A 15,017-nucleotide genomic window follows, 5' to 3' on the forward strand; every position below is an offset into this window, starting at 1 on the left:
GATGAAAACTACTCTTCAACCTCATACCCCTGCACACTGTGTCAAGTGACTTAAAACAGCTGAAACAAAAACCTTTCAAGTATTTTCAGATTTTACAGAAGTAATTAGTTCCTAAAGTAACAGAAATGGTGACACAAGCTTTGGGACTCCTTCTCATGGGACATCACAAACCCTAAAAACACAGAGAACCGACTCTGTTCTGTGGATTTCTAAGTTTACTACCTCACCTCAGCGTGTTGGGAGAATTTCTGTATAGTCACACTCATGCTGCAGTCTCATACTCTTCCTCAGGCATTTGCCACAGGCAAAGACCAAACTCAAGGTGGCCCTTACATCTAAGGAGCATCACCAGCAGGAGGGGAGAATTAATATAGCCACATGTTCAGCTGCTACAGAGATGTAGTATTTAGTTGACTTAGAAAGAGTCAGTTTGTTTTGAAGAGCTGCTTAGAAACTGTAGAGATAAATGGAGAAGCAATATAGAACTCTGCAAAAATTTAAATTTATTAAGTTTACAGTTTTCCAAAGTAACTTCATAAAAGCACTGCAATATCTGAACACCACCTGTTGAGATGAAGTGCAAAGACCTTTAAAAACAGCAGGCTTGTTGCAAAAGAAATGTGTGAATAGCAGAAAGAGAAGGCTTCCAGCTGAGAACCCAGAAGAATCAGCACTGAAGACTCTCAAAGGTGTAGGAATACATTGGTTTACCACCAGCTGTACCAATACGCACTGAGTGCTGGGAAGGAAGGTGCTTCAACACAAGTTTACTAAACACATGGCCATCCCAAACATCACACCCTTCCCTTCTGCCAGACCACATTTAACCAACAATCTGATCTTAACTGAAGAGCAGCCAAAGCGTTTTGAGGAGTAGCACCAGGACACTTTGTCTTTCTTGTTCAGGATGCATTCTGGATTGTCCCTCTTGGTTACAGCAAGTTGATGCGCACATTCTCCAAAACAGCAGCCCACAAAAACTCTGAAATGTTCCCAAATCCATGTGTTCCCATACGAAATGATACCTGATACTTCAGCCTACTCTGTTTCTTATTTCTTTCCTTTCTTGGCTGCAGGCTTCCTTCCTCCTTTTTTAGCATTATTCCCATATTTTGCTTCCAGTTGAGCCAAGAAATCATCCATTTCCTTTTTCCGATCTTTATTTCTGCTCTAGAGGAGAGAAGAAAAAAAAGAAACAAACAACTTTTACTATTTCCCAATATGGATTATTCTACTGCAATAAGATAGCTACGTGAAATCTGGGAATAAATTAAACAGGAAATACAAGCTACAGGAAATAAGGTACCATCAAGTACCTTGGGTACTCTAGGCTCCAGAACTTCCTAAAGTATCAAGGTACAGAAGAAGAGCAGCTATAAAAATTAATGACTTAAGGCAATGGGAAGTGAAGCGGCTTACAGTTTAGAGCCAAAACTCTCTTACGATCTGAGGAACGATTAAGCACAAACATTTTAGCATAAGAAACAGAAAACATTCCAAAACCCAGAACGTAAACAGGGTGTTTCTTTCCTCAGTCTCCAAGATATAAAAGCAAAATAGTAAGGCTTGCCAGCTTCTACATTCTCATGGAATGTCTCAGAAAGAATCATTAACACTCCCTAATTGTCTAAAACTAGAAGCTAAATGTTTTGATTGTGTCTGCAAAAAGGGTTTTAGGAGAACTTTGAAGATGCAGGTAATAAAATCTATACCATGCTCTCACTATTAAAGTATATACATAGCTAACATTAGGGTCAGGTTTTAACCTCAGAAACTCAGAAGTGTTACAAGGATCCAAAATACAAAACAGACTCAGGGAAAACACAGTTGTAAGCCATGATCATAATTACCAACACCAGACACAAAACAGCCTTACTTGAATCAGTGCTTTCAAGTCATCTTCTTCACCGAGGCCCAGTTCGTCTTTAATCTTTTCTGCTTCCTTAGCTTCTTTTTCTGCCTAAAACAGCAAACTAGTTTCTTAAAAAGTATTTTACACATTATTTCACCAAGTTACCAAACACTTTTTTCTTCATCTGTATATAGCTGCAGAGAAGCACCAAATGCTTTCTAAGTTTGGCCACAGATAGGAAATCAGTCAAGGAAAGGCCATTCTAGTTCCACAGCTTAGTAGAAGGGGACAAGATTTTGATGTTTCATAATGCTGAATGTGTTGTCTATCCCCAACCCTGTTTCCCCACACCCTTTTTTTGTGTCTTAGCAGCTATTACATTAATTTAGAGAAAGGTTAATGTGATGTGTGTATAATATATTGTACAAAGTGACCAAAACCCCCCAGGGTTTAAGAAAAAGTCTGTTTAGTCTAGTATGTTATTTTGCACTTACCAAAAGGCATGCATTATACATTTCCACCACATAACCTTCTTAACTCCAGCAACTGATAACTTCGTAAATAAATACAGGGAACTGCTGAACCATAATAAGCCATTGTGTATAATAATGAAATAAGGAATAAACAACAGCCTATTACTACTCAAAAGTCTTTCACAACAATTTAGGGGGGTGGGGGTGGAGAACACAGGTGACCAAACGTGAAAGAGATGCTGAGCAGGATCTGTAACCTAGCAATCTTGTGGCAAACTTTGTCTTGAGAAGAGTTTCATTTATTTCTACCTAGGGAGATTAAAAACTTATCATAAACAATGTCCTCTTTGGTCCCGGATGGATATAACCTACCCGCCTTTTCCTTGTGGTCATTTTCTGCTTAGACTCTTTGACAAAAGCTTTGTAGGATGGGACTTCTCCAGCATCAATGGCTTTCTCTATGATTTTCCGTATCCTTGGTTCATCTGTATAGTCCACACACAACACAGACTCCATTATTTTGTCCATGTCACCCTCAAAATCCATGTATGCTGCTTTAATGTCAGCTAGCTCTTCTTCTGAATCTTTGTAGCTCTTTTCGAAGTCTTCAATGTCTTTTACTGTGATCTGAAGGAAAGAGGTGACATTTCTTGAGCTACAGGATTTATTCACCACAAGGGTTTAAGAGCATAAAAGAAACCAGCGGGTGACTCATAAGAGAAACGCAGCTACAACTCTGAAGCAGTAGGTTTCCTCTTCCCAGGGGACCTGCCATCCGGCTGAGCTGGACTCTGCAGGGCCCTGCCGCCGGCTCCCAGACCCCGCTTCCCCGAGCCAGACTCCAGCCTTAGTTCCCAGATCCCGAGCCCAGTTCTCGGATGCCGGTCGCCTGTCGGTTACCATAGCCCGGCCCTGGTTCCCTGAGCCAGACCCTTGCTCCCAGCCCCCAGAGGCCGGCCCCGTTTCCCAGATCCCAGGCCTGGTTCCCTGAACCAGACCCCGGGTCCCAGCCCCAGGCCCCGGTTCCCAGACGCCAGACCCAGTTCCGAGACAGACCACGGCTCCCATCCCCCAGTCCCCAGAGCCGGAGCCTGGTTCCCCAGACCCTAGGTAGCGTTTCCAGATCCCGGCTCTCACCTTCTTGAAGAGCAGCCGCCAGTATTCCTGCCAGTCCCGCTCGCCCCTCAGCGCCTCGCCTTCCTCGTCCACTGTGCCCTGATCATCGTACACTGCGCGCTGCTCCGCGTCGCTCAGCACCGCGTAAGCCTTGCCCAGGATCTGTGGCGACAGAGGGCAGCTCAGGCCATCGGTCAGTCGGGGTCCGGGGCCGCCAATGTTCTCCCGCCTTACGTCCCTCCCGCGCTTACTTGGAACCGCCTCGTCGCCTCCTCCTTGTCTTGGGTGTCGGCACGGTCAGGGTGTACGCGGAGCGAGGCGCGGTGGTAGCCGCGGCGGATCTCCGCGGGCGAGGCCTGCCGGCGGACACCCAATACCTGGTAGAGATCGGGAGAGCCGAAGGCGGCCTCGCAGTCCTCCAACAGCCCCATCCCGCCACTGCCGCCCCGCCGCCACAGGAGCGCCAGAAGCGAGCGCCAACCGCCAACCACCTCCCGCCGCGCACCGCCTCTCGCGAGGGCTGGGCGGGGCCGCGCGTGCGCGGGACGGGTAGGAGCTGAGGGGAGGTGGCGGGAGGGCGTTGAGGGCTCGCGGGGAGGCTGCTGGGGTTAGCCGTCAGCAGCTGCTCGCGGGGCGGGGGGAGGGGGAAGGGCACCTCTCCCGCACGAGTCATTTGAGCAGACCGGGAACTGGGAACAACCCCGCAGCAGGACTGTACCCGGCCTGCTTTCACCATCACTCCCACAGGCATGGGGAGCAAGGTCCCAGAATCCCAGCACGGTGAGGATTAGAAGGGACTTCCGGAGATGAACCAGGCCAACTGCCCCCTGCTAAAGCAGGGCCACCCACAGCAGCTTGCCCAGGATCACAGTGGCCAGGTAGCTTCGGCATCTCTCCAGAGAATGACAATCCACAACCTTGCTGGGCAGCCTGCTCCAAGGCTCCAACAGCATCAGAGGAAAAGTTTCTCCTCATCTTCATATAGAATCTCCTGAGTTCCAGTTTGTGCCCATTAGCCCTTGTCCTGTCACTGGGCAACACTGAAAAGTCTGACCCCAGCCTCTTGCCCCCTGCACTTTAGCTCTTGCTGAGCATTGATCAGCTCCCCTCTCAGGCTGCTCTTTTCCATGCTCAACAGTCCCAAGGCTCTCAGTCTTTCCTCCTCAGAGATGCTCCAGGCCCCTTAGCATCTTTGCAGTTTACACAGGACTTTCTCCAGTAGTTCTGTGTCTTTCTTGAACTGGGGAGCCCAGAACTGGACCCAGCACTCCAGACGTGGCTTCACTAGGGCAGACAGGCAACAGAACCTCCCTCAACTTGCTGTCCACACTCTTTTGAAAGCACCCAATTGCTCCCTCTCAGGGATATGCTGGGCACCTACTCATGAGCAAAAGCCTACAAAGCGTATTCTGCAAAGGAAGAAAGCCACGAGCACTCAGATACAGTTACCATCAGTAGATTAAAAACAAAAAAGGCAATGGAATCCTGTTTGGCTTTCCACTTCTCACTGGGTAAGAACAAGCAGTTTTGCTGGCTTTTGTGTGTCACTCAAGGTGGATAAAAGCCACCAACTACTGAAAGAGCTTCCTTCTAACAAGATTCTTCAAAATCTCTATGAGAAACCTCAGGAGAAAAACAAAACCCAAGCACCTCTTCAAAATACCTCTATTGCATCAGAATCTGAAGTCCTGACAGTTTGCACATTTTGTTCTCCTTCCAGGCTGCCCCCATATGTGACAAGAAGACTGCCAAAGTGTTTGCATGTATCCAAACAAAATGAAGGGAGGTCCAATAAAGATATGTTCATACAAAACTCAGTCTTTAATGAAATGCAATGTCAGTGGTATACACGGATTGACGGGTACAAAAAGATGCATAAAATAAAAGGTCGTGTTTTCCATTTCTTTTGTTGAAATGCAGAACACTTCACTACTGATATCATGGAGGGAATAAAACACAACAGCAGTGCCTCAGATTTCAGCTTATTTACAGAATTTAGGTGGTAACATAATAGAATATTCTGGCTTCTGTAAAAAAAATACCTTATAAAAGCTGGCTATTATCTACTGTTATTGGAAGGCCCTGCTGCTGTCAGTATCACGTATTCACAGCTTGATTAACTGGTTATTGTGGAACAGCTCAGGCTACACCTGCAGTGACTATTTCAGTCAGTTCCAAGCGACATCAAATCCTCCCTTACCTGATCACCTTTCTCTACTTCTCCAGTGAGCCCTGTCAGTGCTAATGCTCACCACAGCATTAACACAGCAGGAGAAAGATATGACAACCAAAGGGCGTCAAATACAAAATATGTAACCATTTTATTCTTCTGATTTTTTTAACTTGGCCTTGCTGTCCCGTGGGGAAGCTTTGGCTGTTTGAGCTTTCTTTGCAGTTTCAGCAGCTTTCTTTGAAGTTTCAGCAGCTTTCTTTGCAGTTTTGGGTTTCTGGGTTTGCCTTTTGGAACGCACCAGGTCTTCACGTCCAAGTTCCACCATTTTTGCTTCCCATGACTTCATTTCGTTTGCATACCGAACCTTATCGTCTTCAGCAAGCTGCAGGTATGGCTGGAAGAAAATCAGGTACCAACAGTTGGGGAAGGGTCTTTTATCAGGGTAACTGCCATGTCACACCCTCTCCTCTGACACCAAGGTGACTTAGAACAAGCCCTGTGATCCCAAGCATTCACTTGCACCCGCAGAAAATATAAAAAAACATCAAAATCCCATAGAAATGCAAAACCTTAGCATTAAAATATCATTACAGGTGGTCATTCCTGAATAAACAGTTTATTCATAAAGTATGGTTTGGGTTCGAAGGGACCTAAAAGATCAGCTAGTTCCAACCATCCTGCTATGGGCAGGAATACCTCCCACTAGATCAGGTTGCTCAAGGCCCTGTCCAGCCTGACCATGAACATCTCCAGGGAGGCATCACCCACAACCTCCCTTGGCAACCTGTTCCAGAGTCTCACCACCCTCACTGTAAAGAATTTCTTCCTAATCTCCAATCCCTCAAGCTTCAATCCATTCCCTCTCGTCCTATCATGACAAGTCCTTGTAAAAACTCCCTCCCTTGCTTTCAATATTGCTACTAACAACTAAATCTTTTGAGTTCTAGGTTGAGAGAGCTGCTTTGTATGGAACTGGAATAGGTATTTCTGCAGTCTTACTTCACTTTCTAAAGTGCAGGTGGGAAAAAGTACATGTACAAAACAACCTGGAGAAGGACACTCAGGAGGAAGGACAGTAAGGTACACAAGACTTGAGAATCCAGAGGGTCAGGCTAGATTTCAGCATAGGGACCCTCCAAATTTCATTTACCCATATGCTGGTTCATATTTCAGCACAGTGAGAAAACTATCCCTAAAGACAGCCAAAGTTAACAGATGAAACCTACAAATGACGTGCACACAATCTGTTGCTCTCCAAAGTCTTTACATGAGCAGCAAATACTATGCTGGCAATTAAAAACATGACTTACTGTTAGAAAAAAACCTCTAATTGTTGCCATTTATTCCTTTTTCCTCCCTAGATGTACAGAATTGCCATCCTATCCAACTGACCCACATCTCATCAACACTGTGAAAGGCATGGCCACTGCTGGAACTAAAGTCATGACCATTTTCTCAAGACACATAAACCCCACGTCAGAGTATTTTCCTCAGTGTTGCATTCTGAGCAACCAAGTTCAAGAATTTCTATGAATTTATTAAGTTTTGACTCAAGCTGGTCATTTGCTGATTAGGTCAGAGCCTCATCCAAACCCTGGGACATACCTGCTTTTGAGTAGTGGACAGTTTCTGCCAGGTGTCAAATAGCTGCTTCAGTTTTGCCTACAGGATACAGAACACATGGTACATTAGGACTGATTAACAGCAGCCTGACCACAGAGGGTTTACAGGTGAGTGCCATGCTAGTGAAAGACAAGTATAAGCCAACGTCAAACCCACCACAACCATGTGGAAAACAAACGTGTGTCTGCACCACAGCAAAGAGAAGCAGAATTCTCTCCTTACAGAAGGAACAGATGAAGTCTGTAACACTGATGTGCAAAAAACAGTACAAATGCTTTAAGTTTGTATACCCCAAGAGCTGTTTACATAGGACAAGCCACCAGCAGTCCAGCCAGATCACCACATCCTACGAAAATATAACCAAGACAAAATCTAGATACCGAACTTTGAGCAGCTTCTTTGGAAATGACAGCATCTGGAACAGATTTTCTGACTACACCAGAGCTGTTTTAAAGAACAGTCTACCCAGACTTACCACAGGTGTAATTCCCTGGCTTTCTTGAAAGTTTTCTGACACAAATATGTTGAAGCCACTACGAGGTCTTTTAGGTTTTCCAAGCACAGTCAATTCCTTTAAAAACCAGAAGAAAAGTTACTCAATCTACCAAGCATGCATTCTTCCAAACAGAATTACAGAACATTAGAGGCTGGAAGGGACCTGAAGAGATCATCGAGTCCAACACCCCTGCCAAAGCAGGATCACCTAGGGTAGTGTGCAGAGGAATGCATCCAGGAGGGTTTTGAAAGTCTGCAGAGAAGGAGACTCCACAACCTCTTTGGGCAGCCTGTTCCAGTGCTCTGTCACCCTCACTGGAAAGAAGTTTCTCCTCGTGTTGAAGTGAAATGTCCTACGTTCACGTTTGTATCTATTGTTTCTTGCCTTATTACTGTGCACCACCCAAAAGACATTGCCCCCCTCCACTTCACACCCACCCCTCAGATATTTATACACATTGATCAGATCCCCTCTCAGCCTTCTCTTCTCCAGACTAAACAGCCCCAGGTCTCTCAGTCTCCCTTCACAGGGGAGATGCTCAAGTCCCATAATCATCCTTGTGGCTCTCCATGGGACTCTCTCCAGCAGCTCCCTGTCTTACCATTTCTCTTCACACAAAACTCATTTTTAGGTATTCTGTTCTGTAAATTGGACTCTCTATGTCCAGGTGCTCCCTGTAAACTGGGCTGTGTATGTCCAGGTGCCCTCAGCACTTGCCAAGACTAGCACTAAATTAAGAAAACCCGACAACTGGAATTTTCACAAACACAACAAAACCAACATTTTAAACTGATTCTTACTTCAGCCAAGTCCTCCAGAAACCAAATTGCACTCAACAAGAAAGTCACAATGACAGGATTTCTATGATCTTCACACGGCTTTGGTTTTCTGGTGTGAAATACACCAGGGCAGCCACCCAGCTTTGGGGGAGGTGAGAAGGTGCAACAGAGGCAGCATATTTCCAGAGACACTGGACTAGATTTCTGCTCTCAGAACACTTTGCTTACAGGAATGATGGTCAGAGAAGGAAAATGCAGCAAATTACAGATGGGATTACACTTGTTTTCTCCAGCCCTAAGACAGACTGGGTACTGCATATTAACATCTCCTTAGGGATTAGGTATTCCTTGTGGTGCCACACTCCAAAAAGGATCAGCAGAATCCTTTGGATTAAAAACTTCCTGTAAGGGGGATGCAGTGTCTCTTAAACCAAATTAATTTCAGTTTTGTCAATAAGGGCAATGTCACACCAGCAGTTTCAGGAACAAGCAGTAAGAACCCCTTCAACTGGATTTTGTCATTGGACCAAGTATAGTATTGTTCCTTTACAGATGGTTCTGTCTCTCAGGATATATAAACCAGCTAAAAGGGAACAGGGAAGATAATCTGTGTAAATCGATAAAGGACACTGACAGGATGCACCTCTATGCAGCCTTAATTCAACATGTCAGCAGCCACACAGGCAATAAAGTGGCAGAATCCAAAGAAAGGGAGGAAAAAAAACATTACTTCACACTGTTACTACCTCATGGGCCACTGAAGTGAGAGATACTTTGTGAAAAGCCATTTCTGGGTGTTCTTCCAAGCAAGTAAGTCTTTTATTACCTATCACTCTGGCAGATTCAGGGATAGGAAGAAAAAAAGCATAGAGAAGCTACCTGTGACCACAAAAATATGTTCCAGTTCTGGTCTTCAGTCACAGGAAAGCCATTAAAACCACTGCTGACACCAGCAATTACTTTAATCCAAGGTGGCTTTTGTGTTTTGAGTTTGTGGTGTGTTAGTTCTTATTCTGAGAGCTGCTTCTGTATTTCTAAACATGCTTTGACTCTGATGGGCATAGTAGACAAATAAGACTTGAGGTTCCTTGAGAGAAAAGGAACTTCAAAATACTTACTCTTTTTGCTCTGGCTGATCTTTTTTTTGCCAGTCGTTTTCTCCTTTCTTCTTTCAAAGCTGCAGCCTGGGCTGGAGTTAGCTGTGCTTTATAGGCATCCAGCAGCTCTTTGTATCTTTGCCAGTCTGACTTTCGTGCTTCCTCATAAACCTGCAAGAGAAACAAGCACCAGCCTTAGACCTGATGCTTCAACAAGCTAAGGCACTGATAAAGACAACCAAAGACTATCCTGAAATAGAAGATTCTTCAAGCAAAGCAGCAATTCCATTAGCAAAACGGATTTCAAAGAAGTCAGATTCCAAAGCTGGGCTCCTCCAGGAATTATCTCAGTTAATTTTGATAAGATCATAGAATCACAGAATTGTGGATGCCCCCTCCCTGGAAGCGTTCAAGGCAAGGAAGTGTGGATGAGGCCTTGAGCAACCAAGTCCAGTTGAGAGGAGTCCCTGCCCATGGCACGAGGGTTGGAGTAGACGATTTCTAAGGTCCCTTCCAAGCTAGGCCATTCTGTGACTCTATGATTTATGTATCTCTTGAAACTGACACTCTCAAAGAAACTTCATGACCTACAGACAAATAAACTAGATGAAACTTAAAACGAAGCACACAGAACCACAGAATGTTGGGGGTTGGAAGTGACCTCAAAAGATTATCTAGTCCAACCCCTCTGCCAGAGCAGGATCACCGAGGGCAAGTCCCAAGGGAACACCTTCAGGTAGGTTTTGAATGTCTCCAGAGAAGGAAACTCCACAACCTCTCTGGGCAGCCTGGTCCAGTGCTCTGCCACCCTCACAGTGAAAAAACTTTTCCTTATGTTCACGTGGAACCTTCTCTGCTCCAGCTTGCACCCACTGCCCCTTGTTCTATCATTGGGCATCACTGAGAAGAACCTGGCTGCGTACTTCTGACACTGCCCTTCACATCTTTATAAACATGAATGAGGTCACCCCTCAACCTCCTCTTCTCCAAGCTAAGGAGCCCCAGCTCCCTCAGCCTTTCCTCAGAAGGTAACTCCCTTAAAAGGAAGTTACCTGTAAGTCAGGTCTCTGGCTACCCTCTAATCACCACAGTATCACCAGACGTTCCTTTCATCAAAATTAACTGAGGTTTCACCTAATATATGTATATGAGAGCAGAAGAGCTTTACAACACTTATATACCAGGCTTTCTACGGAAGCACGTTGTTTAAAAAACCAAACAGCACTCAAAGAAACCACAGAGGACACCAGCCCAAGTAAACAACCACTAAGATTGTATGGAGTTCAAAGTGCACCAGGCAAAGACACAAACTCACCTGCTTCTGTGATGCTGGTAACTCCCTCCAAGCACCTGCTATTTTTTTCATCAGCTCCAAGCTGCTAATTTCTGTACATTAAAATGAGAAAGCAAGACAAGAAAGATCACAATTGGATTTTTAGTAAGCTTCTTCCATTTTTCCCAAGGAAAGCTGTCACTAGTATCTTTGTCCTGCACAAATACACATTCCTCCTTTCATAAAACTAACTTACTGTGGCAGCTAAAGGGAACTGTAATACTTGAGGGAAAAATAGTCCTTGCTCATGCTTCAAACAGGCCATTATGAACTTCAGCACCATTTCAAGACAGACAGCAATTACCACTCCACAACAGTTTCTTTTTTTTATTCTGAGATAGAACTTTTTCTACTACACAAGAGGGTCTTAACTTGGAGGAAACTGGAGAGGAGAGGGAAGCCTAAAAAAAAAATAAAGTACAATTTCCAGTTCTTAGTTTCCTCACAAGAAAATTCTTCAAAGCAAGTATAATGTGACCTTATCCACCTGACATAGCAGATATGCTTGGTCTGTAGTAAACTCCTTTATTTACAATATTACTCAACAGAATTAAAACTGAAAGTAATTTCCTTCTCCCATAAACAAAATTACAACCAAAATTCCTTTGGGTTTCAGCTGATTGGCTTCGACTCTGGCCCTTGCACTAAGGGCATCTGATGAGGTTTCCAGACAGACCTGAATTTGTGAAGGGGAAAAAAGTCCCTCCCGAAAATGGAGGGTGTTGGTAAAAGGATACACTTTTTTTTTTCTAGAAAAAGCCTTCCCAGACTTTCTCTCTGCTTCACATGAAAAGAAAAGAACTTCCTTCCTCCCACCTCAAATGCAAAGTTCAGCCAACTCAACAGTGGAAAAGCAGAACTAAGTTCTTATCAGTAACCTGACTTCCAGAACTCTGTAAAATACAGACAGGTGAGGCATTTTTAGTCCAACTACCCAGGTTAAAACCTCTGAAGAGATGATACTTTGACAACAATATAAGAAACAACTCTGGAGCAAGTACACATGAGGGCAAGGAAGCTGGGGAAGGGCCTGGGGAACAAATCTGATGAAGAGCAACTGAAGGAGCTGGGGATGGTTAGTTCGAAAAAGACAAGGGTGAGGGGAGACCTCATGGCTCTCTACAGCTACCTGAAAGGACGTTGTGGAGCGGTTGGTGCTGGTCTCTTCTCACAAGTAATTAGTGACAGAACAAGAGGGAATGGCTTCAAGCCAAAGGTAGATTCAGGCTGGACATTAGGAACAATTTTTTCACAGCAGGAGTGGTCAGGCATTGGAATGTGCTGCCCAGGGAGGCGGTTGAGTCACCAACCCTGGATGTGTTTAAAGGTCGTTTACATGTGGTGCTTGGGGATATGGTGTAGGGACCATTGTAGAGTAGGGTTCTGGGTTCGACTAGGTGATCCTGAGGGCCCTTTTCAAGCTGAATGTTTCCGTGATTCTGTGATTACCTTTATTGGAACAAGAAAGACCCAAATCCTCAATGTACACGAGGCATAGTATTACTGGTTTGCAGATGATTCAAATTTTGGAAATGTGGAAATACTGATGTGGCACACAGATAAGATAAGCTCTACAAGTTCAGTGTCTCAGCCTTTCAGACTGTTGAACTCCTCAACTACCAACCAAGACAGGTTACCAAACGGTTTTTCTTACTTAAATTGAGCCTATGGCTTGACCACTATGACTGTAGATACTCAAACTTTTAGCATTCCATAGTATTTTCAAAATCACCTAATCTCTGACAAGAATGACTGCGCTGCCTGTAACTTAATTTCCTGATAATCAATTAAATTTATCCACAGAAAGTCATTTCCCTATAAATATATGTATGTTTGGACTTGACCTTAAAAGTTCTTTTTCAACCTAAACGATTCTATGATTCACTCACACATATTGGAACAACACAGTACATGCAGTTTTTAAATTACTAGGAATCAAAATAAAATCATATACAGTTTGTTACATAACAATAGTTATACTTCAGGTAGAGAGAGAGGTAAAATTAACTGGAAAACACATAATTGTTAACATGTCTTGGCCAGGTGAGCTCTTTCTTCAAATGTGTTTAAAGCTACGCACAAATGTTCACTTCTTTGACTTATTCAGTGCAGAAGACTAAGCTAATATATGTAGAGCAAGTATGATACTACTGCATTTACCTTTGACATACTATGGGTAGAATCATAGTGTCGTTTTGGTTGTAATAGATCTCAAAAGATCACTCAGCCCAACCATTAACCCAACATTGCCAGGTCACCACCAAACCACGGCCCTCAGCACCACATCTACACAAGCCCTGAAATCCCTCCACGGATGGGGACTCCACCACTGCCCAGGGCAGCCTGGTTCAGGACTTGACAACCCTTTTGGGGAAGAAATTGTTCCTCATGTCCAATCTATGTCTCCCCTAACTCAACTTAAGGCCATTTCCTCTTGTCCTATGACTTGTTTCTTGGGTAAGAGAGCAGTCTCCCACCTGGCTCCAACTTCCTTTCAGCGAATTGTAGAGAGCCAGGTCTTCTCTCCTCAGCCTCCTTTCTCCAGGCTAAACAACCCCAGTTCCCTCTGTTACTCCTCACCAGACCTGTTCTCCAAACCTTTCATCAGCTTCATTGCCTTTCTCTGGATCTGCCGCAGCGCCTCAATGTTCTTCTCAGAGTGAGGGGCCCACAACCAAATCCAATATTTAGGATGCAAATAACAAGATGGTTTTGGTCTCCTGAAATCAGGGTAATGTACTTCATGATGTTTAACCTCTCGAAGCAAAATCTTGTTCCAAACACTTTTCTTAAACACCACATCCTGGAAGAAAAACACTATGTGCACCCAAGGTGGCAGCCACTTCACTGCTTGTCACTTGAGGACTTTGCGTTTCGCAAAGTCAAGCCAAGCCAAGGCACACCAACCAAAGCCACCGTTTGCCCTCTCGCACCCAGCAGCCCCCACAACTCATACCTGGGTTTTTCTGCTTAAAAGCTAAATGGTTTTCTTTCAGGAAGCGAAAGTAGGCGGTAAGAGGCCGCTTCGGGCGCTCCTCCGAGCTGATTCCCCTGGAAAAGCACTTCTCTGCTGAGCCGCCGCCAACCCTGCAGACAACGGCACGGCCCGTTACCGCCATAGCGCCCACAACGCTTCACAGAAAGCCCGGCGCCGGCACCGAGAAGGCCAGCGACGACCCCCCCAGTCTACGGAAAAGAGACACCCCGCAGCCCCAGCGCCCCTGTTCCGCCGCGAAGCCCCCATCCCGCTCGTCCCGCACCTGAGGATCCGCTGCGCGCCGCTGAGCAAGGCCGCAGCTCGGCCCAGCAGCGCCAGCGCCGCCGCCATGCTTCCGCCTACAACGCCTGCGCGCGCAGGGCCCCTGCCACCACCGCGCAACTCCCCGGGACAATACCCGCCCTCCCCGCTGCAGGGCGAGGCGACTGGCTGCCCACCACCGTGACGCGGTGTAGGCGGGACTTCCGCTCCTCACCCTACCCCTCCGCCCGGCAAAGGCCACGGCCAAGGTGACCCCGGGGCTGTGCCTCCGCCCGCCCGGGCCGTGACCGTTTCTGTGGGATGAAGGCCCCGGCCCGGCCTCCCTCAGCGTACACCGATCATCTGCCTCCAGGCCACAGACCCGCTTCAGACGCCTGCAAGAGAGGGGACACAAGTTGCTTTAACAGTATTCGTCCGTGTTTATTGTAGGAGACCGCAGGCAGAAACCAACAACACAGAGATCAGAAAGGAATTAAGCAAGAGGTGGACGAGCTGTGGCCAAAAATTAACAATCCGGTTTCCCTCGTTTCCTCTTCATAGTAAGCTTCTGGCTGCGGCTGTGTCTTCTGCAGAGCATATGTGCTGACTGCATATGTGGAACGGGAGACACTGCAGCAGAGACGAAGAATGAAAGGGAAAACTTGAAGAAACCATGCCAGCGTTTTTTCCATGAGAGTAAACTACACAGGATGGAGTAACCTTACTTAATTGTTGTTTCTCCCCTACATTCATGTAGAATGCAGTAACAAACTCTGAGTAACCTTGAAAGACTGAAGGCTTAAGTAATGGTGTATTTATCTCGGGCAGCCTTACAGA

General features: G+C 45.6%; 2 protein-coding genes across 2 annotated transcripts; both read right to left on the reverse strand.

The window, feature by feature from the left end:
* Positions 1 to 684: 684 nt before the first annotated feature.
* On the reverse strand, positions 685 to 3,872 carry DNAJC9 (DnaJ heat shock protein family (Hsp40) member C9). The gene is made up of 5 exons (XM_054382501.1): positions 3,693 to 3,872; positions 3,463 to 3,603; positions 2,698 to 2,952; positions 1,877 to 1,960; positions 685 to 1,170 (listed from the first exon to the last, which is right to left on the reverse strand). Exons 1-5 carry the CDS (start codon positions 3,870 to 3,872, stop codon positions 1,051 to 1,053), a joined length of 780 nt encoding a protein of 259 aa, XP_054238476.1. The 3' UTR covers positions 685 to 1,050.
* Positions 3,873 to 5,260: 1,388 nt separating this feature from the next.
* On the reverse strand, positions 5,261 to 14,270 carry TFAM (transcription factor A, mitochondrial). The gene is made up of 7 exons (XM_054382348.1): positions 14,203 to 14,270; positions 13,899 to 14,029; positions 10,925 to 10,995; positions 9,631 to 9,780; positions 7,713 to 7,808; positions 7,220 to 7,276; positions 5,261 to 6,008 (listed from the first exon to the last, which is right to left on the reverse strand). Exons 1-7 carry the CDS (start codon positions 14,268 to 14,270, stop codon positions 5,763 to 5,765), a joined length of 819 nt encoding a protein of 272 aa, XP_054238323.1. The 3' UTR covers positions 5,261 to 5,762.
* Positions 14,271 to 15,017: the final 747 nt, after the last annotated feature.

This window comes from Indicator indicator, chromosome 7 (genome assembly GCF_027791375.1).
Source record: "Indicator indicator isolate 239-I01 chromosome 7, UM_Iind_1.1, whole genome shotgun sequence".
Lineage (NCBI taxonomy): Eukaryota > Metazoa > Chordata > Aves > Piciformes > Indicatoridae > Indicator > Indicator indicator.